The sequence below is a fragment of the Cnephaeus nilssonii genome (genome assembly GCF_951640355.1).
Source record: "Cnephaeus nilssonii genome assembly, chromosome: 19".
NCBI classification, from domain to species: Eukaryota; Metazoa; Chordata; class Mammalia; order Chiroptera; family Vespertilionidae; genus Cnephaeus; species Cnephaeus nilssonii.
The window spans coordinates 1,930,368-1,956,716 of NC_137090.1; the positions used below are offsets into that span (position 1 = coordinate 1,930,368).

The window sequence follows — 26,349 nt, forward strand, 5'->3', positions numbered from 1 at the left end:
TTCTGTGTCCTTGCGCCGGTGGCGTATGGGAGCCAGACAGCACCCTGGCCTGCGCTGGCGGGTCCCCTGGTGTGAGATGTGTGGGCGGCGCGGAGCCGAGGGTCACTCAGTGTGGAAGGTGCGCCACGAGTGACAGTGGCTGGTTGTCCAGCAGAGTAAAACCTCCTCTCTGTACACACACGCTTCTCTTCCTGTGTAGTTCTCTCTCTGTGTGTACATGCTCATGTACTGATCTGAGAGAACATAACTGTATCTGGTGAGAGAAATACACCTCGCATGGTTTTATGGTTATTATGTGTTACATGAGAGACCGAGGAGGTCTGTGAGAGAGGAAGGCACATGAGAGAGAATGAGACAGAGCACGTCCCGCGGCCGGAAGAGCTGTGTCCGGGGGCGGCTGAAGGCCCGGGTTGCTGCTCTCTGATCTCAGCAGTGAACATGCCCCACGCATGTCGCCCTCGGATTTCTTTGCCTCTAAAATCGCCTTCTGCTTTTCGCCTGTGATCTCCTTACCGGACCCAGTGATGACGAGTTCTTAGTCATTGTCTTGGGAGCTGCTGTGAGGTCATGCGAGGAGCGGGGCTCCCCGAGAGGCCCCCCGAGGAAGGCCCGGAAGGTGGGGAGGGGACAGCAGCTCTGTGTGCCAGGTGGCCGGGACAGGGCAGCTGTTGCTCGCACTGGCGCCGTCCGAGCTGCTGTAGGGAGGAGAGGGTTAACGCCCAGGACGCCTTGGGCTTGACTTCAGGAACTGGGTGGTGGCCCCAACAGTGACTGCGAGCAGTGACGCCTTCTGTGCAGGAGGCTGATTGGCCCAGGGCGCAGCCAGCCACCTCCCGGGTCAGGAAGCCGCCTGCCCACAGCCCACAGGTGTTCCCGCCCCGCCCCGCCCCCCCCCCCCCCCCCCCCCCCCCCCCGCCGGGAGGCTCTGCCCGCGGTCCCTGCGGGAAGAGCTCACTGCTGCCCAGGGACTAAGTGCCGGAAAGATGGTGCTGAAAGCCGAAGAGGAGGGTGGTGAGTCCGTCCTGGCCGGAGCAGAGCGGGGTTTCGGTGTCGCTTTCGATCATACGTGAGACCTGGCCGACGGGCTCGCTGCCTCGGGGGAGTGGCGCCAGGCTGCTCGGTGGCACTGCTCCCAGGGGAGGCTGGAGCGCGCTTGGCGGTGTGTGTGTGTGTGTGTGTGTGTGTGTGTGTGTGTGTGAGTGTGTGTTTAAACCGAGGCCCCCGCCCCCCACCTTTGCCGGTGCTCCTGGGGAGCGGGCTCTGACTCGGTGACTGCCGGACTTCCTGCGTCTGAGGGCAGTCGGCAGAAGCTGTGGCCGGCACACCTGCTCCAGAGGGAGTGACACCGAAGTGTCGTGTTAGGGACCAGCGAGGGCCCCGAGGGCTCAGGGTACAGTGCGACCGCTTCCTTGGAGGCCTGGAGCACAGGGACCTGCAGAGCGAGCCCCTCCCTGGTGGCTGGAGGGAGGCAGCCCTTGGCCGCCACACCCCCTCCGCGGACAGTGAGTCAGGGTGACAGGCTCTGCGCTCAGCTCCCAGAGGTTCCCAGACGCGCTGTCTACAGCACAGGCCAGGCCTCGCTGCGCGGGGCTCGGGCCGTGTGTGGACGTGTGTGGACACGTGTGCGTGTTTCCGTGGGCAGCAGTGTGATGCCACAGCGCACGAGTGGGGTTGGCCGGGAGCTAATGGGGATGGATGCGTGGGAGCTAGTAGGTAACGAGCGAGTGAGTTTGAAATAAACATTAGGCTGCATTTCAGAGAGGGTTTTGTGGAAGTTACAGTCAGCTTTGGGGTCCTCGCTCTGCTTTTCCTTCACTGTGCACTGTGCCACGTGTTAGTCACCTCTGGGTGATCTGGGACACAGCTGTGGCGACTTGGGAAGCTGTGCCGGGTGGGGGCCCTGGGGGCGAGGGACGCCTGCACCGGCACTGGAAGGCTGACCGGGCCCGGGGCGGGCCTTGCATCTGAAAGGGGTCCGCAGTAGCTGAGGCCTCTGGTGTAGGGCGCCACGTGAGCGTGGGAGAGGGCAGCCCACCGCGTGACCTGGTGCCGGGACAGGCGGGGACAGGCCTGCCCTCCGGGGGAGCCGGCTTCCGACCCGAGGAGGTGTTAACAGTCGCGTGGCGGCCCGCGCATGGCACTGCTGCCTGTCAGGGTGGGCGCCGCTTCCCGGCCAGGCCCAGAGAGCAGAGCTTCGGGAGGACTGACGGGCACCTTGGCCTTGAGTAAGGAGCCTTGAGGAGCGGCGGGTCCTGGCTCCCCGCCTGCGGCCCTTCCCAGGTTGACATCAGGGTCCGTGTTGAGGCAGGTGCGGAAGTGGGGAGCTGTGGCCTTTCCGGCAGGTCCCACGTCCCAGGCGGGGAGAGCTGAGCATCGGCCTCACACTGCCCGCGGCTGCTCTCACCAGGTCTGCAGGAGCGCGTGCCTGTGCGGGGAGCGGCTTTGGAACGTGTCTCTAAAGAAGTCAGAGTCTCGCCTGCTGCCCTCATGCAGACCCACCCCCGCACGGCAGGTGTGGCCTTGCGGTCCTCCCCGGGAGTGCTCGCCCACCAGCTGCCACTCCGGTGTCGCGCAGGTGCGTCTGGGTGAGGGCTGCCCGCGCACGCATCGGGCGCTGCTGTCCTCGCTGCCCGGTAGGCATCAGCTGCTCATTCTCACCTTTTTTTAAAAAATATTTTTTATTGAGTTTTTACAGAGAGGAAGGGAGAGTTAGAAACATCGATGAGAGAGAAGCATCGATCAGCTGCCTCCTGCACGCCCTCCACTGGGGATGTGCCCGCAGCCAAGGTACATGCCCTTGACCGGAATCGAACCTGGGACCCTTTAGTCCACAGGCCGATGCTCTATCCACTGAGCCAAACCGGTCAGGGCCATTCTCACCTTTTTAGTGCTTAGGCCCCCGATTGGCCTTGAACCGTTCCCGAGGGTGGAACCCCAGCCCCTTGCTGGGTGGACACAAGGACCTCACAGGCACTTGCTAGGCTCTCTCCCGGGAGCTGTCCAGTCCCCACGTGCCCGGACCCTGACCCGACCCAGGTGCCAGCCGCGCCCGGCCTCCTCGCCTCACTTGGCCTCTGCTGCTCCCTTTGGGGGTCTGCTCGTCCTTCCAGTCCTGGCCAGAGGTTCGACCTCGCCGAAGCGTCCTGGCGTCCGTTCCCTGAGCACTGGGCGTGCGCGGGGGCACTGGGCAGTGTGTGCTGCAGCTGGGCTCCGCCCCGCCCCACGGCCCGTGTGGCCCACTTGGCAGGGCCTGAGCTGTGAGAATCTGGCCCCGAGCTCAGCAGGCCTGTGCAGACGCTCAGCCAGGGCGGACTGCGGGGGTCCGACTGTAACCGTGAGAGAAGGCTCCGCGCTGAGGCTCCGCAGGGCCGCGCGAGGACTGGCTCCGTCCGGCTTGCCTGCGTAGACTGCTTGTCCCCACAGCTGGGCTTGGCTGTAACGTCCTACTGAGATGGGAGGGCATGAGCGCTGGAAGCTGGAAGCTGCCCTGCGGGGTGAGGTGGCCTGTGTGCAGGAAGCTGTTCCAGGTGGAATTAAGTGCCGCGCCTGCACGAGGACCCTGGCTCTGGGGCGTCGGCAGCGCTGCCCCTGCTGACCCACCCCCTCCCATCCGTCCTTGTCCTTGTCCTGCAGCCTCGCCGGACAGGCTGCTGAGGCCGAGCGGGCACTGGAGGGAAAGCCAAGTGCTGCGGCTCTCGGTGCCCGCTCCCGTGGGGAGTGCTCGCCGCCATCCGCATGGGTTGCGTTTGTATTTTGCAGAATCAGAAACGGTTGGATCTTCATTTTTAAGCAGGAGCGCGTGGTGCAGAAGCACCTGGTGCCGCAGCCCAGCGCCACCATCTGCTGGGCAGGCTTTGAAGGGGACGGACTCTGGTCTTCTCGGCGCTCAGTGGCGCCCGCCGCCCACCGCCGTGGTGCTGGGCAGGGTCAGGCTGCCCTTCTTCCTGTGAAGAGGGAAGCAGCGGGGGCGTGGGTTCAGCCCCTCTGAGGCGGCGGCGTTGTCCTGGGCCTCTGTGGCCGTGCAAGCACAGGTGGGCAGGACCGGCCCGGAGGCAGGTGGGATGGGGGAGGCGGCAGGTGCGCATGTCTAAGGAGCCAGCTTTCGGAGAGAAAAGGCAGGTACGGGGGGGGGCGTGGGCAGGCACAGGTCTGGGCCATCAGCCTGCCAGCCTGCAGAGTGGTCAGCTGAGGCGGGGCCAGGCAGGTCCGCGATCTGGGCGGGAGGCGTGCAGACCAGGACACGGGAGTCGTGCCGGCTGCCGTGGCCCCTCGCTGTGGCTCTGGAAGGTGTGTGGAAGCGTGTGCGGTGTCGCTGATGGAGCCTGCCGGCCGCGTGCTGCTCGTGACGTCAGGGCGGGGCTGGACCTGGGTCTCCCTGGTGTCCACTCCCCACTTCCCCTCCAGGCACCTTCGCGGACGGTTCCTGCTCACGGAGACTCCCCTGGAGTGGAGACTGGCCTCTGGGAGGGCTGCAGCTTGTGGGGACCCTGCTGGGGAGGCACTCAGTGGTCACAGGCTCGCGGGGCGGGAGTGGGTTACAGTGACCTGGTGTGGCCTGTCGCTGGGCCCCCCGAGGGACACCCGAGTCACACAGTGAAGACGGACGATCTCGGGACCTCGTGTCTCCTGAGCGCGTGCGTGTTGGGTGTACGGACCTGGCCCCACGCTCGGGGAGGACGGGCAGGAGGGTCAGGTGCCGAGGCCCAGGCTCGCCCGGCACCCTCCTTCCTTCTTCAAGGAGATCTTGGCTTAGTGCTCTTCCTCACTCCTCAGAGAACCATGCAGGCCTGACCTCTGACCTCTGATCCAGTGCGGTCTTTGCCAGGCCAGCAACTGGTCTGCGCCCCCCTCTGGCACCTGAGCCCCTGTGCTCTCTGTAAGGGCCCAGGGCTCTGGTCTAGCCTCCAGGGGACCCCACCTGGGCTTCCCGCATCGCCGCAGCTTGGGGCCTTCTTTGGGGACAGACGGGTCAGTGGCTGGTGACATCCATATTCTCTCTGAACGGAAATGCCACCACAGAAGTTTACCTTGTTTGCGGATCCAATACGGGCTCTGGCCCCGCACCGTGGGAAATCCCCGTGTAACTCCCGGTTTTACGTGCGGGCCTGCGCCTGGGGTCCCAAACCGGTGCGTGGTGACCCTCGTCACCTCACCACCACGCTCTCAGCTGTCGTCAGGGGTCTTGTCACTGGCCATCGTCCAGGGTCGTCCCAGGGTCACACTGAACCAGACTGGGCTGGAATGTGACATTGCAGCCTCTGGCCGGGCGTGGAGACGCCGGCACGCCGTGCAGGGAGGCGTGCCCTTTCGGGGGAAGGCCGGAGCGTCCCTGGGCAGTGGGGCCTGAGCCCTCAGAGCCGGGAGGGGGGACTGGGCAGCAGGCGGTCAGGCCCCGGCCTGCTGGCGCCGAGCAGAGCACGGAGGGGGCCTTGTGCCGAGGGGTGTCAGACAGATGCTCTCCGTGGATGTCCACCGCTCGGAGGGGAGGAGGCCCTCACGCAAGGGTTAACCGCTCCGGGATGCAGCCATCGGGTCTGCTTCCAGGGGAGAGGAGCCAGGCAGCCTGGGAGCAAGTGCGGCCGGTGCACCCCTCCCCCGCGGGCGGTGGGGCCGGAGGAGGGGCGGCCATGACTGCGTTCATGGAAATGAGCCTGCGAGGAGCCGAGCAGCGCACACTCCGAGTGCCAGCCGGCGGCAGACCCGCACCACACCGCCATCTCCATCTCCGCCCCGCGCCTCCCCGCCAGCCCGGCTCCCTTTGCTCGGCTTCCGCGCAGCTTTTGTTTCCTCCGCCGCCTCCACCCTGGCTGAGCTGGCACACATGCCGTGCCGCTCCCTCGCTCCCTCCACCGGGCGCCGCGGGAGCGCCCAGAAGCCCGGGGCTGCGGGGCCGCAGGGCCGGCCCACCATGGGCTCTGAAGGGGACAGCTGTGACCTGCCCCGGCTTTGATGTCGCTGCCCTGGGCTGCCAGGACCCTGGGGCCACAGGAGAGGACTCGCCAGGGGTAAGAGGTGGCTGGATGGCCGGGGCCCATGGTGTGGGGCATCGTGTGGAGCGCGGGGACCCCGCTCTCTCGACCTGCTGCCCAGGAGCCGGGAGCTCGGTGAGCAGGGCCCCGCCCGGCTGCCGGTTCCGCATCTGCTCTGGCCTCCGAGGGTTTCCCCCAGCTCCTTCCCAGAGATGTGCAGGCACTCGGGTGGTCCTTCCAGGCCTGAGATTGAAGAACGGCTGCCACCAGGGTCTGAGGTCCGGCTCAGTGAGGTTAGGACGCCCAGGGCACGTTGAGGGGAGTCTCCTTGGCCGCTGCAGGAGTTTGTTGTGGTTGAAGGACTCGGACGTGGCTGGGGTGGAGAGTCTCTCTCTGCTGCACGTGGGGAAGGAGCGGGGGGCACTGGGTTTGGTCCTGGGGTCCCTTCCGGCCGCGGTGCAGCTGAGCTCTAGGAGCGGTAAGGCGAGGGACCGACCGCCTGACCCCCGAGCCTCTGTTCTGGGCGTGGAGGCTGCGCGGTGTGAAGGTGATGGCAGCTGGCACAGGCCTGCAGGCCCTGGAGGAAGGGGGCGCACGGGGGTTAGGTTTGGGGGCTGGGAATTCCGGGCTTTCCTGAGAGCCCAGGCCCCGGGGAGCCCCGGGAGGCAGAGGGGGGAAGGCGCTGCAGAGGCCGGCGCAGCACTGCCGGGTGCGGGTGCGGGTGCGGGGGGGAGGGTGTCCGCAGGCTGTTTCCTGTTGGCTTCTCTGGGAAGCAGATGCGGGCTTTGTGTTTAAACCACACTTTCAGGGTAACGTTCTATGACGTCGTTTCCTTCACTGTCTTGACATTTGACCTCATTTCCCGTCGGTTGGCTGCTTATGCCAGCCAAGTCTTCGGCTTCTAGCCTTTATCAGATGGAACGTGTTGCTCCCTTTTCTGCGGTGGGTGAAGGGTAAGGTGCCCGCTCCTGGGAGACAGCGACGGGGGCAGGGCTGGCACAGGCCTGCGTGTGCTTGGGAAGCGGGCGGGCGGGCGGGCGGTCCCCAAGGTCATGGGGCTGACTAGTGCCAGGGACCCTGTGCAGGGTCCCCCTCTCCCCGGGCTCTCGGCTGGGAGCGCGAGGCAGAGCCGGTGGTTAGCACTCAGGAAAGTTTCCTTGCCAACGCCGAACATGGTGATGAGCCTTGACTGTGCTTCCTGCGAGGTGAGGAGGCTCTGCGTGGGAAGAATGGTCACTCGAAGAGTCTACACGCGCTCTCGGCGGCTGAGGGCACGGCAGCGCGCACTTAACGCCTCCGGCCCTGCGCTGGGGCCCTGCTTTCCCGGCCTCTGGGCGTGGGTTGGGGTGAGACAGTGCTTTTACATCCCACACAAACATCAGTGCCGGCTCTTGGGAGGGGAACTGAGGCGAGCAGAAATCGGGAAGTCAGGACGTCGCTGCTTAATTTGTGTTTATTTTTAATTATAAACTGTGCGTAACAAAATGCACCTTTTTTACGGTCCAGGTCAGCCGCGTTAAGTACACTTCCATTACTGTCCAATACACTTACGGTATTGCCAAAACTTTTTTATCTTGTGAAATGGAAACTCCGTCCCCCTTAAACAATGCCCGTCCCCTCCCCCAGCCCTGGCCCCACCATCCTCTTGCTGACTGTGGATTTGACGGCTCCGGGTCCCACGTGGGAGTGCTGACTTCCCTCAGCGTCCCGGCCTCGGCCCGCCGTGGTCGCAGGCGTCAGACTCCGTCCTCGTTGGGGCTGAGTGACGTGGTGGGGTTTTGAGAAAGGATGGCTGTGCTCCTGACTTAGGAGGAAGCCAGGTGATGGTTTCCCAGAGGCGGGAGACTGTCCCTGCACTAGCGCCAGGTTTGGGGCTGCGGTCACGTCCCTTTGCCATGCCCCCCCCCCCCCCCCAGCTCTGATCTCGCCAGCCCCCAGGCCTGTCCCTGAACCCCAGGCTCCCGCAGTCGAGCAGCCTTTTGTGTACGGACCCTGGTGCCTTTTGCCGGGAGAGGCTCTGAGGCCTGGTTGCGTTCTGTCAGGAGCTCCGACCCTACACGCGTGTCTAACGCCAGTGGGAACCCAGTTTTGAGGAAGTTTGCTGAACATTTGTATGTTTTTCAAGCCTGAGTTCTTTCTAGTCCTTTGACTTTTCACATTGTTAGTCCCTGGGATTTCCCGGGAGACGAGGTGACTTACCCACAGGGCGGGCAGGGTGAGGTGATGTGGCAGTGGCCTCGGCTGGGAGGTCAGGGTGCCGAGCCGGGACCAGCACTCACCAGGCTGGACTTCTGTGTCGGCAGGCGCTTTGATCTTCCAGTCTTCGGGGCGGGAGGGGGCAGGGACACTGCCTTCCCCCTGGACAGTCCCACATTTGCCCACTTGACCAGAGCTGTTTTTAAATGGCCGTTGCCCCTCCAGGCAGAGGCCCTGGGAGAGCAGGGTGCTGGCGAGCAGGGTTCTGAGCTGGGTTGAGTCCTCAGTCTCATCAGATGCAGCCCTGCACAGGGGCAGGTGGGCAGGGCGCAGTGTGTGGGGCAGGCGGGCAGGCGCAATGTGTGGGGCAGGCCATGCCTCCTGGGCTGGGGGAAGCTGAGCCAGGTGGTCCCTCCACTGGGGAAAGGTAAGGCTTTCTGGGCTCATGGCCTCACTGCTCACAGCGTGTCCCCCCTGCGCTGGGTTCAGTCTGGACCCTCCTCCATGGAAGGCAGGCCTCTGAGATGGTGACAGGACGTTTGATGGTCGTGGCGGGAAAAAGAAGGCCACTGTGTCTGCAAGCCGGCAGAGGCCCTCATGTGGCCGCCGACCTCAGTGGTGTCGCGGACTCTCGCTCAGGCCCCCGGGATGGAGGACAGACAGCGGCCCGTGCTCTGCTGAGCAGAAACTGCCGTCAGAAGACCCACGTTTGCATTTGCACGTGAACTTCCTGCGGGTCACTGGGCGCCTGCTGTGGCACTGAGCAGGGAGAGTGGGCAGGAGCCTGGATTGGCAGCGTGTGCTGCACTGTTCACGGGCCGCCGGCTGCAGGAGGCCTGTCCCTTTAAGACAGCTCCTTTGTATGCACGGCGTGGGGCACATTTCAGCTCTGGGTTTCTGCCACGGTAAAATCTGCAGAGCAGCATTTCAATAAAGAAGCAAATAGGAGCTTCCTGTGTGGCTTTTCTATTCACAGCGGAACACATGGCCCTTGTTGTGGGCCCTTCAGTCGTCCTCATTAAACGGAACCCTGCGAGGGGCCGGCACCAGGCTGGGCCCCGGGGAGCGCAGGGCACCTTGTAAATGAACCTCGTGCCTGCGTCCCGAGGCCGGGCCTGGCCCTGCTCCACGTCCTCTGCGCGGCGGCTGCCCCGCGTTGCCGTTCTTTTCAGGAGAAGAGGGCTCAGCGGCCTTCCTGCCCCGACGCGTGGCTGAGCACGGGGCGGTCGGGGGAGGGGTGTGTTGCTCTGCCATCTGGCCCGTCAGCCCGGCCTCTGCAGTTTAACCCTCGTGGCCACGCAGGAAGCCACGGCGTGGGCAGATGCACTTCTCGGGTCCGAGTCGGTGTGGTTACCGAGTCCCAGCTCGGGCCTCCTGTCCCGCTGTGGCTCCAGGCTCACTCCCCGCCCTGCAGCCAGAGCCGGGAAATGGTGCGGCGCTGCCCGTGGGGCCTCCCCGTGGGCCGGTGAGAGGGAAGAGTTGATGTTGCGTCGACACGTTTGCGCAGAGGAAACACATGGGTAAAATGGTAGATTTTTTTCCATCGCACAGTCCCATTAGGAAAATGAGATCTTTTTAAAAAGCTTTTAGAGCCCAAAGGCGGCCGCCCTGGTGGAAGGGACTGAGTGTGGAGGGAAGATTCACGGGGTGAGGTGGAGGGCACGCGCCTGCGCCAGGGAAGTGACGCACGCCCTGTCTTGTCACCTCCGTCGGCACTGCGGGAGCCTTTCTGTCCGACCGCCCCACGCTGCGCCGCTGCCCGAGACGGCCTTCACGGTTCGCTTTCTGTTAACGGGCACGCTCCCCCGTGTGCCTTCTAGCCAGTCTCCGGGCTCACACCCTCTCCCGGGAGCGCCGCTGGTGCTGATCCGGCCGGGGCTGCCAGGCTTCCTCTCTCTCCTTTTTAACAAAATAGGTTTTTATTGGTTTTCAGAGAGGAAGGGAGAGGGATGGAGAGAGAGAGCTAGAAACACCAGTGATGAGAGAGACTCATGGATCGGCTGCCTCCTGCACGCCCCCCACTGGGGATGGAGCCCACAACCCGGGCATGTGCCCTGAGGGGAGTTGAACCAGCGACCTCTTGGTTCCTGGGTCGACGCCCAACCCTTGAGCCCCGCCGGCCGGGCCAGACTTAATATCCTTACCTCACTGACCTGTCCGAGTCAGAGACCACCTCCTGACGCCCTCCACCTCCTCCCGCTCTTCCTCCCGCTCGCCGTGCGCACTTCAGTTTATCGCCGTGTCCGCTTCCTTTGTTTCCCCTCTGAAACCATACCCACGGCTACAGCCTGGATCTCCTGTCTGCGCTGGCACCCCACCCGGAGGACGCCACGGGGCCTCCCTGCCCCCGCGCTGTGCCCGCCCCGGCTCACACCTCTGCCTGCTCCTCCTCCCCTTTGACGTGCTCCTGGGCGGTGGCCTCCCTTGTGTTCTGTAACCCCCAGCCTCCATGTCGTGTCCACAGGGGGACGCGGAAGTTACCTTGTGCACAGCTCACGACGAGGACCCGGCACTGCCCCCGGGAGCCACGCTGTCCGCCGGGCCCCCTCTCTCGGGAGCTGTCCCCTCCCTGCCTCCCGCCGCCGGCTCCGGTGCCCATGGCATGCCCAGTGCCGAGCACGTTCCTCCCGCTGCCTGCAGTTCCGGATTTTCCAGTTTCCCAGGCAGCAGGTGCTCTGCGGCTCGCGGGCCTCGGTGGTAATGTTGGGGAGACGCCGTGGGAACTGACTCGTTTACCTCAGGCGGCCTGTGGTAGCCTGGGTTTCGGCACGACGCCGGGTTTCGATCCCCCGAGCCGTGCCTTTGCGTTCCGTTGAGAGACCGCGTGGTGCCTCTCCTGTCAGGTCCCCTCGGTGCTCCCCGTCACCTTGTTCCCCGTCACCCCGGCCGATGGCGCCCGGCGCCCAGGGCTGCCTGTGCTCACTCCCCACCCGTGAGCCTGTGTCCTCCTCGGGGGCTGGGGACGTCCCCATGCTGTGGACACAGCCTCTTCGTGGGGTTCGCGGGGCTCACCTTTCTGAGTCCTCGTGTGTCTGAGACGCGTCTGCTTTGCCCTCCCGCTTGCTGAGGATTGATTCGGGGGTCAGTGGTTTTGGCGAGAACCTCGGAAGCCGCCCCCGCCAGGTGGGCCTTCCCTCCTCCTCCGGGAGGCCCCGCGGACCCGTTCCCACGCTTGCTGCTCGCGCACAGGGGGTCCAGCGCTTGTGGTTTTGCCTGGACTAAATCCCGGGGCACAGAGAGCCACCGCGGTGCCAGCTGGGACGATGAGACGGGGCGTCTCGGGGGCACAGCAGCCTGGACACCCCCGTCCCCCACGGCAGCTCTGCCCTGCAGCCTCGCACAGGGGCCTGCGATCTCCGCGGGGCGGGGCGGGGCTCACGGGGACCTGATTGCACGTCCCTCGTGACCATGTTATGTTTCCGTGGCTGTTTGTTGTCTAGAACCCCCGGAAACTGGTTTCTTAAAGGGAACCCTGGTCTCCGTGGACCAGAACCCCTCAAGGCCTGGCACGCGCTCGGGGGCGTGGCGTTTCTCCGGTGGCTTTTGGCTGATGGAGCTGATTTGTTATCAGCCCCGCATCCTCCCGAGGCAGCATGGGGACGCTCACCCCGAGTTCTCCAGGACCCGTGCGGGCACAGCGGGGCTGGCCTGGGACTCTGCACTGGGGAAGCCACAATCAGCTCCGGGGGCGAGCGCCAGTGCTGACCCTCAGCAAAGCGACAGAAAGTACGGGTGGCGCCGGAGCCTGCGGCCTTGCTGGGAGGGAGGGCGCGGGGTCATGGTGTCTCGCTGTGGGGCTTGGGTGTCATGACGCTTTTCTAGAGGCGAGGGAAGCGGGAGAGGGAAGCCCGGCGGTTCCGACGCAGCGATGAGCCCGCAGCAGGTGCGCGATGTTTATGGAACGCGGGGGCGAGTGGGGGGGCGAGCAACGGCCCTGTGGGTGGGTGGGTTCCTCTCGGCCGGCCACAGTGGTGTGACCCTGACTGCCCTCACGGCCCCGTCCGCCGTGGTCCCTTCTCGGGGCCCCTGTGAGAGCAAGACGGTAGGTTTCCCTTAGAAGGCAGGTCCGTGGGTGGCCCTGGTAAGACATTCAAGCGAGGGCCTGCTGTTTCGTATAAGACTGGGGTGTGTCTCAGCACAGCTCCCACCGGGCTCGTCACATTCCAAGCGCTCAGCAGCCACGCGTGGCCCTCGGCCGCCACACCATGCGTTAGCTGACCCACGCAGGCGCCTGCTTGGGGCACAGAGGTGTCTGGCGCTGTTTGCGCGTGGCCGTCCTCCCCAAGCAGCCCGGGAGGGCGAGGGCGGCCCCGTGGCCGGTGATGAAGCGGGCGCACAGTGGGCCGACGTGTGCGGTGACCTAGTGGGTGGGGGTGAGCGGGGCTGCTGGTGCCCTGCCCCCCCTGGGCGCGGAGGGCTGGGCGGGAGCTGCGGGGGCAGCGCTGTGCTCAGGGTAAGCGCGTGTCAAACAGCAAGCCAGCTGGAGCGGGTCAGAGCGGAAAGAGCCCCCAAACCCCGTCCCCGGGCGCAGCACTGGCCTCAGGTGGGGGTGTCCTTCGAGGGTTGTTCTCTGTGCGTGTGCAGCCTCTCTGCCCCCCGAGGCACCCAGCCTGCGGCTTTGCCATCCCCCGACCTGAGTGTGTCACGGGTCATTCCTGGGCAGCTGGACTCACAGGGGGCGGGCCGAGGAGATTGGTTAACCAGGGCCTGAAGCACCGTTGTGGGGGGGCAGGGGCTGGCTCTGCTCCCCTCCCTTCCCGCTAGCCTCACCTCAACCTCCCCCCTCCCCTCCCCTCCCCCTCCCTTCCCCTCTCCCCCTCCTCTCCACCTCCCCTCACCCTCACCCTCTCCTCACCCCCACCCTCACCCCCACCTGCCCTGAGGCAGCCTCTCCCCGGCCCTCCCTTCGGGCAGGGTCCCCCTCGCCTCTCCGTGCCCAGCCTCTTCCTGTGAATCTGCGGGAGCTTGGTCCTCCGAGGCCTGGGCTGCGCTTGGCGAGAGGACAGCTTTCTCACGCGCCTCCTCCCCCCGCAGTGCCCAGCGACCTGACTGCCGAGGAGCGGCAGGAGCTGGAGAACATCCGGCGCCGGAAGCAGGAGCTGCTGGCCGACATCCAGGTAGGCGCGGCCGCGGGGGGCGGGGGGGGGTGTTGCCCGCAGTGTCCCCCACTCACAGCGCGGGGCAGAGTGTGGGTGTGGGGAGTCATTGCGTGGCAGGAGGGACGGGGGCTCAGGTGAGGGGTCGGGCCGGGAGCGGCTCAGGCTCCGCAGCTGCCGGTGAGGCGGTGCCAGGGCGCAGTGGACCACGTCCGGCCTGGTGCTGCCGCCTCCTGGGCGAGTGGCTCCGAGCATCTCGGTCCCTTGAACTCAGTTTCTTCGTCTGTAAGACCAGCGGGAAGACACCTGCGGACAGGTGGCCGGCGGCGCTGAGCTCCTGGTTGTGCAGGGCCCGGCGCAGCTGCTGGTCCCCGAGTCCGCAGGCAGCCCCCGGCCCCGCAGTCGCTCAGCCCGCCACCCCCACCCCCCCCCCCGTCGCTCAGTCCCCCGTTGAGTCAGCCCCCCAGTAGGTGAGCCCTACGGTTGCTCAGCCCCCCGGTCGTTCAGCCCCACGGTCGCTCAGCCCCGCGGCCGGTCAGCCCCGCAGTCAGTCAGCCCTACAGTCGGTCAGCCCTACAGTCAGTCAGCCCCGCGGTCGGTCAGCCCTACAGTCAGCCCTACAGTTGGTCAGCCCTACAGTCGGTCAGCCCCGCGGTCGGTCAGCCCCGCGGTCGGTCAGCCCCCCGGTCGGTCAGCCCCCCGGTCAGCCCTACAGTCCGTCAGCCCCGCGGTCGGTCAGCCCTACAGTCGGTCAGCCCCGCGGTCGGTCAGCCCTACAGTCGGTCAGCCCCCTGGTCAGCCCCAGATCGCGAGCAGTGCTGCTCTAGGTCCCTGGGCAGAGCCACCCCTTGGCTGTCGGGCAGCCACACGCAGGTGGCAGCGCTGGGCGGCGGGAGGGGTGCAGAGCGCAGACTCCTGCTCGGTGCTGTCAGTGTCGTGGTCACTGCCCTCTCTCTGATGCCCGTTTCCCCGCTGACGCTGGGGGAGCCTTGCCCCGCGGTGACCCTCCGGCTGGGCCGCTCACCTGCGCGAGGAGCGGGAAGCAGAGCCGGGGCGGGGGGCCGGTGGGGGGGCTGCCTTCCCTTGGCTGTGTGGCGGCCGGGTTGACCCCGGAGGCCCGGCCTCGGTCCTGGGGAGAGGCGGCCGCTGCGTGCTCGGTCTGCGGGCCGCGGGGGAGAGGGAGGCAGCGTCTCCGGCGGGCCATGGTGGGGCTGGCTGGCTGCACGTGGCTTTAGTTGGCTCTTCGCTGGACTGAGCGCGGGGGACTCGGCGGGAGGACGCGGTGACGGTCTGTGTGTTTTGCAGAGGCTGAAGGATGAGATAGCGGAAGTGGCCAATGAAATTGAAAACCTGGGCTCCACGGAGGAGAGGTGAGTGTGCCCGTGGCGGTGGGGGTGGCGCGGCTGCCCGCACACACACCGGCCATTGCCGCGCAGGTCCCGCGAGCGCGTGCAGTGCGGGCCGCCTTGCTGTTCCTCCCGTGCGACCCCAGGAGGCGAGGGCGCGGGGGTCGGCAGGGTTGACTGGAGAACTGGCAGTCCCGACCCTTCGTGCCCTCGCTCTTGCGGGAGCTGCCCGCTCTGGCGCTGGGTGAGGAGCTGCGTGCCCGTGCGGGCCCATGGCGAGCTGTTGGCGCGTCCTGACGCTGACCTGGCCGCGAGGACAAGGAGTCCCGGCACAGGGCGAGCGCGGCTGCGCTTTCTTCCCGCCGCGGGAGCGTTGGGAATGAGAGTAGTTTGAAGGGGCGCCCGGGCCGCGGGAACTGCTGGATGCGTCCGGGCTGTCGCACCCACGCAGGGCTGTTTTCAAGCCTGACCCCCGGCTTCCGTCTGCGGGGCGTGGAGCGCGCGGGGCAGTGCAGGGGGTCGGGGAGGCTGCCCGTCCAGGGGCCAGCTCGCTACTCAGCCTCTGGGTGTCCGTTCTAGCTCGCGCCTCCTTTGCATTTTTAAAAGCTGTAGCTTAAAAGAAAGGGATACATTGGAGCTCACCAAATGTAAAGTTTCTGTTCTTAAAAGAGATACTGTACAGACAAGGAACACATGTTTGCAATACCTGTGTTTGAGGATTTGCATCCAGAATATATACCAGTACATAAAGAATGCATACAACTTGAAAAAAAAGACAGTCCAAATAAAAAGTGGCAAAAAACTTGAAAAGACACTTTCTCCAAGAAGCTGTGTGCAGTAGACACAGGGAAAACGCTCGCCACCACTGGTCAGAAGAGACGCACCCGGACCTGCCGCAGGCTGCCCCCCGCACCCAGTGGCCGAGGGGGAGAGCCTGGCAGCTCCTGTCGGGAGGCGGGTGAGGAGAAGGGGCAGCCAGGGAGCCAGCACTGTGGCCGTCTCTCAGGTCACACGCAAACCCACGCTGTGCCCCGCAGAGCCACATGCAGGTGGTTTACTCGGGAAAGGAAGCCTTGTGCAGGGAGGGTCAGAGCACCCTTATCTGAAACTAGAGGCCCAGTGCACCGATTCCTGCACCGGTGGGGCCCGGCCAGCCTGGCCCCGGGTCGGGGCGGATAGGGGCGGGCCTGGCGGGAGGAGGAGATGGCGGGAGGTTGGCCAGCCGGCCCGCCCCAATCGGGGCCCAATCATGGCCAGGCTGGCTGGGGGGAGGGGCCGAGGGAAGTTGGCTGGCCAGCCCCACTCCCGATTGGTGTGGGGGGAGCCAATTGGGCGCAGAGCTGGCTGGGGGGAGGGGCCACAGGCCGATTGGAGTGGTGGGGGCTGATGGGGGTGGGGGAGGGCTGTGGGTGGTTGGCAGGTTGGCTCCACCCCCATATGGGATGGGGGGGCCGATCGGGGACCAGCGGCCTGGGGGAGGGGCATGGGTGGTTGGCCAGCTGGCCCTGCCCCTGATCGGAGTGTGGGGGGGCGGTTGATTGGGGGTGGAGCTGATGGGGGAGGGGCTGCGGGCCTATAGGGTTGGTGGGGGCCCATCGGGGACAGGCGGCTGCGGGGAGGGGCCACAGGCAGTTGGCCAGCTGGCCCTGCCCCTGATTGGGGTGGAGGGGCCAATCTGGGGTGGGCTGGGTGGGAGGAGGGGCTGCAGGAGGTTGGTCGGCCGGCCCCACCCCCTGATCTGGCCTTTGCTGGCCGCAGTGGGCGTCATAGCGACCAGTCGTTCTGGTCCTTACGGTGTTCCGGTCGCTGGCTTTTTATATATATAGGTAGCCCAAACGGAAATAGTTCAGTGTCTACCGGCAGGAGAAGGGACGAACAGCTGGGGGTGACTTCTGCTTCTTGGGGGACAAACGTGTGAAGACTGGCTGGTGGGGAAGTTGCACAACTCGGCAAGCTGCTGGCCGTCTCGGGACACTAGCCTGGGGTAGTGTGTGGTGGGGAAGAAGGGGTAATGGAGTTCAGACACCATGTGAAACAGCCCCGAGTGGAAGGAGCGCGAGCAGGCCCGGTCGGGCGAGGCCTCCTGGGTGTGCGGCACACCGCGCTCCCGCAGACCCCTCAGCCCGCATCACTGCGAGCGCCTGGGAGGCACGTTGGTCTTTCAGACCCTCTGGGTGCGGGCACTGACGTGGCTGCTGGGGTTGTTTTATAGGAAGAACATGCAGAGGAACAAGCAGGTGGCCATGGGCAGGAAAAAATTTAACATGGACCCTAAAAAGGTAAGAGAGAAGGACGGGCCGGAGCCCCAGGCTCTCAGGGTACTGGTTCCGCTCACCCGCCGTGGTGGGCTCAGCCCACGTGGCGGCCCGGCGCTGTCAGCAGCAGTGCTTATCGTACACTCCCCTGCGTCCAGGGCACCACACCCCTCGTCCCGTGCCCTCCTGCTTCCTTTCTAGATGTTTCTGGGGTGAGCATCACCACATCTTTATTGCGTTTTTTAGGGGATCCAGTTCTTGATAGAGAATGACCTGCTGAAGAACACCTGTGAGGACATCGCCCAGTTCTTGTATAAAGGCGAGGGGCTCAACAAAACAGCCATCGGGGACTACCTGGGGGAGAGGTGAGGCCTGGGGCACGTGAAGGAGAGCTGGAGGCGGAGTTCCATGGAAAGCCTCAGAATGCTGGCTACTCTTTTTACATGTTGTTTTATTATTGGTTTTAGAGAGAGGGGAAGGGAGAGGGAGAGATAGAAACATCGATGAGAGAGACATCCATCGGCTGCCTCCTGCACACCCCGCACTGGGGATGGAGCCCGCAACCTGGGCATGTGCCCTGACCTGGAATCGAACCGGTGACCTCTTGGTTCATGGGTCGACTCTCAACCACTGAGCCACACTGGCCGGCTGAGAATGCTGGGCTCTTGATGACAGTTTGCCCTGAGGCAGCAGCATCCTCCCGGGCTGAGGGGCATGGCCCTGGGCAGCAGCTGGTGTGCCGCGGTGTGAGGGCGCCTCGTCCGCTCTGCAGTACGCAAGGAGACGGTGCCCCCTCCCTGGCCCATAGGAGGCGGAGCTCGGGGGCGTGGAAACGCCCGGCTGGGGGTGGGCATGGGACGCCCTTGGACTCCAGGGTCTGACGCCTGCCTTCCCCACCCCCATCCTCCCCCAACCCCGTGTCTTGTTTTTCTTGATAGAGACGAGTTTAACATCCAGGTTCTCCACGCGTTCGTGGGCTTACACGAGTTCACCGACCTGAACCTGGTCCAGGCGCTGCGGTGAGTGCAGGCGAGCGACGCCTGAGCGGGGCCAGGTCCCAGCTCCTGCCTCCCAGGGAGCACTGCCTCCCAAGGGCTCTGTGGGGGGGGCACTGCCTCCCAGGGGGCACTGTGGGGGGGGCACTGCCTCCCAGGGGCTCTGTGGGGGTGGCACTGCCTCCCAGGGGCTCTGTGGGGGGGGCACTGCCTCCCAGGGGGCTCTGTGGGGGTGGCACTGCCTCCCAGGGGCTCTGTGGGGGGGGCACTGCCTCCCAGGGGCTCTGTGGGGGGGCACTGCCTCCCAGGGGCACTGTGGGGGGGGCACTGCCTCCCAGGGGCTCTGTGGGGGTGGTACTGCCTCCAGGGGGCTCTGTGGGGAAATGGCAGCGCTGGGGTTGTGGAGGCCCGGAAGAGCCCTAAGAGAAGCCCTCTGCGGCGGTGACGGGGACGATGGGGGTGAAAGTGAGGGAACCACGTGTGTTCTGAGGGCAAACTTTGCAAAACCTCGCCTCAGGTTCTTCAGTTAATATTCTTTCTGGAGATGGACGTGTATTTAGAATTTGAAGTCTTTTCTCTAATTTTTAGTTTAGAAAACACTTTAATTTAGACCTGGAGCAGGAAGTAGGTACCTGTGCACTTCATTTTAGAAAAAGTGAACTTTAGTTCTCACTAAACCTGCTCGTTGTGCTGAGAAATGACCGGGGTGTCCTCCCGGCCTCGGGGGCAGAGTGCCCGCCTCCTGCGCTTCACTGGCGGACAGGGCAACGTGGCCACGGGCCACCGGGAGGCGGGAGGCTCTGGCCTGCACCCCCCCCCCCCCCGTGCTCCGCCTGCCGGCTCACCAAGATGGCGGTGCCGCGTGTCAGTCCTGGTGATTCTCAGGCGGCCAGGCCTCCTCACGGGGAAAGCCGATGCCACTGCTCCCTGCGGCCTCGCCTGTGCCGGGACGGACGTGCGCCGGCGCGTTGGCGTCCGAGCGGAGTTACCGCAGGAGCCCGGCCCGGGAGGCGGGGCACGGGGAGCAGGGCGCCCCGCCGCGTGACCGCGTGACCGTGACCGCGTGTCCCCTCGCAGGCAGTTCCTGTGGAGCTTCCGGCTGCCGGGAGAGGCGCAGAAGATCGACCGGATGATGGAGGCGTTCGCCCAGCGCTACTGCCAGTGCAACCCCGGCGTGTTCCAGTCCACGGGTAGGGCCTCGCGGGCTCCCCCCGGCCTGTGGGCGTTGGCAGGGAGAGGGCGGGCGCATGCTGAGTGCGCCGATGAGGCGGCGTTGACAGCAGGAAAAAGCAGGAACCCCCAGAAACCCAGCATCGGGAGGAGGCGTGTAAATTGTGGTCTCTCTAACTTATGTCACTTAAAAGTCATGTTTTTGAAAGTTTTTATTGATAAAGGAAAATGCTAATGAGATCGGGACTCAAACTATGTACCTGTTTTAATTCCAGTTTAGTCACAGCGTGGCTCAGTGCGGACACTGGCCATGTGTTCCCGCTGGAGGGCCACGTAGACGGGAGTAAATAAAATAGGTTCCCGCCAGGTGGGGGGGTGATGGGGAACGGATTTTCTCTCGCGTTGCATGGTTTGCCCGATGCTCTGCAGGGTGCCATCTGTTAAGGTCTGAGAAAGGAGCCCCTTTGAGTCCTGGATACTGTCTGTCGCCTGGCCCTCCTGGAGCGGCCCCGCTACCCAGTGCCAGCGTGCCAGGCGCCGACGTGTCCCGGCCAGCGGCCTTGACACCACCGCACGCCCTGCTCCTCCGTGGGCACTTCTGAGCGCCTCTCCGCTTCTCTCTAGACACGTGCTATGTCCTCTCGTTCGCCATCATCATGCTGAACACCAGCCTGCACAACCCCAACGTCAAAGACAAGCCCACAGTGGAGAGGTTCATTGCCATGAACCGCGGCATCAACGACGGCGGGGACCTGCCCGAGGAGCTGCTGCGGGTGAGTGCGCGCCGGCCGTTGCTCGCACTGAGTGGTGCGCGTTCCCTGAGGAGCCGGTGGGAGGCCGGCCAGGGCCAGGACGAGGGGTTTGTGGACGGGAAGCTGGCGGGAAGCCGCTGCTTTCTCGCCCCCTGGGCTGGCCCGCGGCGGCGTCTTGTTTAGTCTGCGGAGCCGCCTGCGGCAGGAGCTGCCCTCTGTGCTTAGTGCCCGGAGCGGGGTGGCCGCCGGCGCGGGGTGCTGTGCGGGGGAGGCACGGGGCGGGCGTGTTCTAGAACCAGAGGCAGCAGTGTCGTCTCTCCCAGAACCTCTACGAGAGCATCAAAAACGAGCCCTTCAAAATCCCGGAGGACGACGGCAACGACCTCACGCACACCTTCTTCAACCCGGACCGCGAGGGCTGGCTGCTGAAGCTCGGTGAGTGACGCCGCCGCTCAGCCCCGGACTCAGAGCCCGTGAGGGCGCGCGCACATGCGTGCACGAGCGTGGGAACATGGGTGGCCACGGAGGTGCTGTGGAGGGCCTTCGGGGTGCATTCATTCTGTTACCACGAGACCCACCTGCAGAAAGGAAATGGAAGCCAGTCAGTGCCCCAGGGGACCCAGAGTGTGGGGCGGGACTGCCCGCTCCTTGAAACAGCCGCGTGCATTTGCACCCCACGCGCTGGTCCTTCCTCTTCCCCGCCCCCTCTCGCTCCCTGGCCGTGGCCAGCTGCGTCCATCTCTACTTCCCATCACACACGTGCACCCCGCACCCCCAGCATCATCATGCTCTGCATCTGGCTCCACGGGCGTGTGCATGGCGAACCTCGGCCCGGCTGCGTGCACCCCGCAGCACCCCCGACCCAGCCACGCTAATGCCCTCCATTCGGAAAACAAGTTACTCCTCCCGGTGGCGCCCGGGAGCTCGACGGCGGGGATGTGGCCGGGAAGGGACTGAGTCACCGGGAGGGGGGCGGGGGCTTCCAGGCGTGTCCCGCGTGATGGTTTCATCAGTCGTTCAGATCCCAGAGGGACCTGGACGTGGCGATGGCAGGGTGTGGCCGCTGAGAGTGCTTTGTTCTGCCTCGGCCTTGGCCAGCCCAGGCCCACACCGTCAGGGCGTTGGTAGCGGGTCCTGCTGCCCATTGCAGCTGCCACCGGGAGGCGGGAAGGTGAAGTCGCTGCTCAGCTGCTGCTGACGCACCTGGGCGTACTGGTGAGGGGGACAGGGCAGGGCCTCCACTTCCCCCGAAAGCACCGCCCAGGCCCGTGTTCATGCCCAATGACTCGGCCGTGCGCTTGTAAAGCTGCGGGGAGGCCTGGGCTCCCGACGTAGCCAGCGCTCCGTCCACTCTGGCCAGTGGGTCCTTGAGGTTCGGGCTCTCGCTTACCAATCAGAGGCAGCCACGCTGCTCTGCGCCCTCAGTGCCACGCGGCTCGGTGTAGAGGGAGCTGCTGGACAGTGAGCAGGCAGCCAGGTCTGCATGTACGTCCCTCCAGCGAGAGGTGTGTGAACGCTGACGCGTTGCCCGCGAGGCTGAGATTAGACCAGCAAAGGATCGCCTCGGTGCTTGCACCAGGACACGCAGATGCATGAGGCTCCCGTGTTTTTTAAAAAGAAGTTTAAGGGTGGTCTCGATTGTTAGGTCACTGCATTCCTTTCCCAAAGCCCCACCACCCGTCCTCGGGTCTTCACGGGTGTTCCCCAAGGGCGGGTCCAGCCGCCTGGCATGGTGTGTGTGTGTCTGTATCGCCACAGAACCTGTACTCTCGTGTACACACACGCACACGTGCATTCATGGGTTTGTGCGTGTGCGTTCTCACACACACTAAAAAGTGCCACCAGCTGAAGGAAGGCCGCTTCCCCGTCTCCTCACTCTGCGGGGTGCGGGACCACGGTCTGCGGCTGCTTCGTGAGGGCTGACAGGGGGCACGTGGGGGCCCGCCTTTCCCGTGGGTGTGGCCAGGCAGCAGCACGGCAGGTGGTTCTGTGTGCCCCGCCCCGCACCCCTCCCCCAGCAGTCCTGAATGACTAATGCAGTGCACTGAGACTAAGGAGGTGGATTTCATTTCTTTGTTTTAATTTTCTTTTCTCCCTCATTTGTATGTTTCCATGATTTTGGCTCTCCTTTTCCTTGCCCCCAACTCCAGGAGGTATGTAACCCCTCGCCCTGCTCGCTCGCTCGCTCTGCCCAGCGCTGTGACTGCTCAGCCTGCTGGTGGTGTCACTTCGGTGGTCTGTTTTTAATTGCTGGTGGTAGTGTTAATGCCGCTTCTAACTTCTCGTACAGTCCCTGGGGAACGGGGCAGGTCCGGGTCCCGTGGAGGAGTGGCGCCCGGTGGCCAGGCAGGGAGGCGCCAGGTGCAGTAGCTGCCCTGCGGGCGGCAGTGCGAGAAGCGAGGGGACCCCGACTCCTCCTCGGCCACGGTGGCTGTGCCGGTGGGACCCTCGCCCTGTGCTGAGAAGTCTCCTCTACAGGGAGAGGGGCGTTCTGATGTCCCAGCGCCGGGGCTCCGTCCACCGTGGCCAGGAGGCACCTGGGGAGGGGACGCATTTCCTAAACGCAGGGCGACGCCACGTGGGCTGAACGGAGACAGAACCCGAAACGCCCAACACCCTTTGCTTCACGTCCCAGGTGCTGGGGAGGGCATTCCGCCGCGGCTCTGTTTTTTATATTTTTATTACTAAGTTATTTTTATAAATATATATGTATTGACTTCAGAGAGAGGAAGGGAGAGGGAGAGAGAGAAACATCAACGATGAGAGAGAATCACTGATGAGCTGCCTCCTGCACGCCCCCCCCCCCCCAACTGGGATCCAGCCCACAACCCAGGCCTCTGTGCTGACTGGGAAGCGAACTGGCGACCTCTTGGTTCATAGGTCGACACTCAGCCACTGAGCCACACCAGCCGGGCTTGGCTCTTTCTGTTTTGTCTGTCTCCCTCCTCTTTCAATGAGGCGTCACTAAACCCCGCAGGCCGGCCTTAGTTAGCTGTCGGGGTCCCCTTTGCACTCGCTGGTTTGGGGAACGTGGTTTCCCAAGTGAGGGGCTCCTCAACGTCCCAGAGCCGCCCGGAGAAAGAGCCACGGGACGGCGACGTATGGCAGCGTCGGGGCTGGCAGGTGCCGATGCCGGCACAGCCGCCTCTGCCTCCCCTCGGGTGGGACCTGAGCCGTGTGGCCCTGTGAGTTCCACGGGGACTGTCCTCGGCGCGCACTGACCTGTCTGCTTGTCCACGTCTGCGCCTTCCCAGTGTCCCCCCGGACGCGGTGGCGCTGCCTGGCGGAGTCTGCCGCCGCAGGTGCTCAGGGCCGGCCGGCCTTCCCGTCGGGGAGGGCTCCCAGCTTTGCTTTGCTGCTAGACGCCCCCTTCCCTCTGGCATCGGCCTCCCATGGCCTCCTGAGCCCCGAGTCCCCGGGTCCCGCGCGGGGAGTGCATGGTCATCAGCGAGGGGCCAGGTGTCCTGGGTGCTGAGTCCTGTGGGGATGGAGGCCCAAGAGGTGGAAGAGCTGAGCTCTCGGACCCCAAAATGGGGAGGGACCCTTTTTCTATCCAACGAGCTCCAGTTCTGAGTAAATCCACGTCTTCCTTTCCTCATGCCTTCGATCTGCCCAGCCCTCCCATTGCCACGTGCATGTCACATCTCCATCCATGGCCCCACCCTCGCCTCGGGCCCAGAGGCACGCGCTCACGTACCTGACCGCTGTGGGGAGAGGGCAGCCTGCCCGGCCCAGCACAGGCGGTGGCCCACCCCGCCCCTGGCCGAGGCTGTGCCATTCAGCCTTGATGCCAGTGGTCAGCCCTTCCCTCCCGGGGCTCAGGTCCACGCAGAGCCCGCCCTGCACAGGGACCTACGCTGCAGGCTCTCTCGCGACACTCGCTCACCCCCGCAGGCACCCCCGGGTGGTGGGAAACGCTCCCCCAAGCCGCCGTCTCTGCGAGGAGGGAGGAGAGCGAGCCGGGGCGCGCTGGCTGCGCACATGCCCTCGCCTCCTGTGCGGATTGGGGAGGGGGTGCTCTGCTCCCCCAGGTGACGTGCGGCGGGCAGAGCCTGGCCCGGCAGCACTGAGGCCTCCGGGTCACTGTAGGCTCGCGCAGAGCTTTCCCTCGACTGGGCGTCAGTGGAGGGAAAGGATGGGCCATGGTCGTGCCCGAGGCCGGAGGGCTTGTCCACGCAGCCAGGCCATCTCCCTCCCGGGCCACCTTCCCGGACGTCAGGCCACTTGCGTGTTTCTCGCTGAGGACAAAGGAGCCCCCTCTCGGCTGCACTCGGTGCTCAGGAGGCCGTCTGCTTGTTGGCTGCAAGTCTCCCCTGAGCACAGCCCTGCTGCCAGGAGCCCCCCGAGACAGGACTCTGGGGCGTCCCCGGTGAGGACACTGGTCCGGAGGCGGGAGCTGGTGTGGGGTTCACGGCCTCAGGAGGGTGCGGTCCCCCGTCCAGGAGAGCTGGTTCCACGGCGACGGGATGGCGTGTCCTCCCCGTTCCCTCCCCTCCGGAGGCAGCAGCTCCATGCGGGGCTGCATCGCGGACGAGGCTGGCCTCTCCCTCGTTGTGTTTGAGAGAAGCTCCCAGCCCCAGTCAGACCTGCGCTGCGTGCCCTCGCGTCCCGGCCTCCCCCCACCCCGCGCTCATCCTCATCGCTGTCCCCGCCTCGTCTCGGCGCCGCCTGGCTTGCTTGCTGTGCTTGTACCACACACTGCACTCGCGAACGGTGCTTCTGTCTGCTGTGTCTTGTCACCGCTGTAAGCTTGCCATGGTCCCCGTGTGCCCGGGCCCTGCCCTTGCTCCTCCTCGCCTGGAGGGGCTGTGTGCTGCGGGCCGCCCTGCCCGGCGCCTCCCGTCCCACACGCATCTCTTCTTGTCCTCAGGTGGCCGGGTCAAGACCTGGAAACGCCGCTGGTTCATTCTGACCGACAACTGCCTGTACTACTTCGAGTACACGACGGTGAGCTGCCGCGGGCGCCTGGGCTGGGGCCGGGCTGTCAGCTGTCTGTCCGGCTGTGTGTCACCTGGCTGGCTGTGTGTGTCACCTGGCTGGCTGTGTGTGTCACCTATCTGTCCGGCTGTGTGGAGCTGTCTGTCCGGCTGTGTGTCACCTGTCTGGCTGTGTGGAGCTGTCTGGCTGGCTGTGTGGAGGTACCTGTGGGATCACCAGCTCCTCTGAGCTTGGAAGCCCAGCAGGAGGGCCAGAGAGGGGGCCACAGGGCTGCTTTGTCCCGGGCAGGAGTTGAGGTGCCCTTGTGGGTCCTGGGAGTGTTGACGAGGGGGCGCTCTGTTTGAGGAGAGGCGATACTGAGCGGGTAATGCCCTGTGACACAGCTCTAGCCCCGGCCGGCTCTGGGGCTCCTCGGACTAGACGAGGGCCTTTGGGGGAGGCTGACTCCAGAACTGAGGCCTGCCCGGTGAGCAGGGTAGGCAGCGCCACCTCTTCCTGCCAGGGCCAGCCCGGACCCCTGGGCGTGCTCTTTGCCGAGGCCTCTGGTGCTGGGGACTCACGTGGTGCTGGGGACTCACGTGGTGCTGGGGACTCACGTGGTGCTGGGGACTCATGTGGTGCTGAGACAGCACCCACGGGGTTTCTGACCCTGTCCTTGTGTGAGCATCGATGTGGACCCAGCTGAGGCGGGAGAAGGCCCATGGGGAAGGGGGCATGGAGCCGGGTGTCGCCCACTGAGCCTAAGCTCCCAACCCCCGCAGGACAAGGAGCCCCGGGGGATCATCCCGCTGGAGAACCTGAGCATCCGGGAGGTGGAGGACTCCAAAAAGCCCGTGAGTGCTTGCGATGAGACGGGGGCGGGGCGGCAGGCGTGGGTGTGCGGCCCTTCACCAAGGAAGCGCAGGGGCTACGTGACAGACGCAGGCGGGAGAGGACCGGCGTGCCTTGGGTTTAGTGTTCAATCCAAAGCCGAGGCCCTAGGCCGCCTGTTAGTGAGTGGCGCTCAGCGGGCGGAAGAACAGACCATCCATGGTGGTCGTCCCGCCCCGGGGCAGCGGCACTCGGTCGGATGCCTGGCGGGAGCGGCGGGCCTCGCGCGTCGTGGCCTTGCTGCTGGCTCCGCCTTCGTCCCGGCGCCCGTAGAGCTGCTGGTCTGGCGGTCTGCCCAGGGGCCTGGTTAGACGCAGCCTCAGTCTCAGCGTCCACACCAGCCCCTCGCTCCCCCAGGGGCACACGCGGCCTGTTGGGGTCCGCGTGGAGGCTCGGGGCGAGGTCGTTCCCGCGTGCTCAGCATCGCTTAGACCACCGCTCTGGTTCCAGAACTGCTTCGAGCTGTACATCCCGGACAGCAAGGACCAGGTCATCAAGGCCTGCAAGACGGAGGCGGACGGGCGCGTGGTGGAGGGCAACCACACCGTGTACCGCATCTCCGCCCCGACGCCCGAGGAGAAGGAGGAGTGGGTCAAACGCATCAGGTAGGCGCGCCCGCCCGCCCGCTTCCCCGTGCGCGTGCTCCTGGCGGTGAAGCCCGGGGGGCGATGGGGCCGCAGGTCACTTTCCTGTGACCTGGGTGCTACCTGGGGGGCCTGGGGGCCAGGCTCCTGTGCAGGTGCAGACAGCCGCGGGCCGGCT

At 65.3% G+C, this 26,349-nt stretch overlaps 1 protein-coding gene across 2 annotated transcripts in view; it reads left to right on the forward strand.

Annotated features, from left to right (window-relative positions):
• The window catches only part of CYTH1 (cytohesin 1), a 51,741-nt gene that overhangs the window by 22,583 nt on the left and 2,809 nt on the right, over positions 1–26,349 (forward strand). The window contains exons 1-12 of one of the 2 annotated variants that reach the window (XM_079797782.1): positions 925–1,011; positions 13,200–13,282; positions 14,567–14,631; positions 16,820–16,886; positions 17,109–17,227; positions 17,801–17,881; positions 18,935–19,047; positions 19,652–19,800; positions 20,103–20,214; positions 24,650–24,726; positions 25,479–25,550; positions 26,038–26,192. In XM_079797782.1, the coding sequence (XP_079653908.1) occupies positions 984–1,011; positions 13,200–13,282; positions 14,567–14,631; positions 16,820–16,886; positions 17,109–17,227; positions 17,801–17,881; positions 18,935–19,047; positions 19,652–19,800; positions 20,103–20,214; positions 24,650–24,726; positions 25,479–25,550; positions 26,038–26,192 (1,121 nt within the window). In that variant the 5' untranslated portion in view covers positions 925–983. Of the gene's footprint in view, positions 1–924; positions 1,012–13,199; positions 13,283–14,566; positions 14,632–16,819; positions 16,887–17,108; positions 17,228–17,800; positions 17,882–18,934; positions 19,048–19,651; positions 19,801–20,102; positions 20,216–24,647; positions 24,727–25,478; positions 25,551–26,037; positions 26,193–26,349 lie in introns of those variants that run through there. The other variant, XM_079797783.1, reaches the window with a different exon arrangement.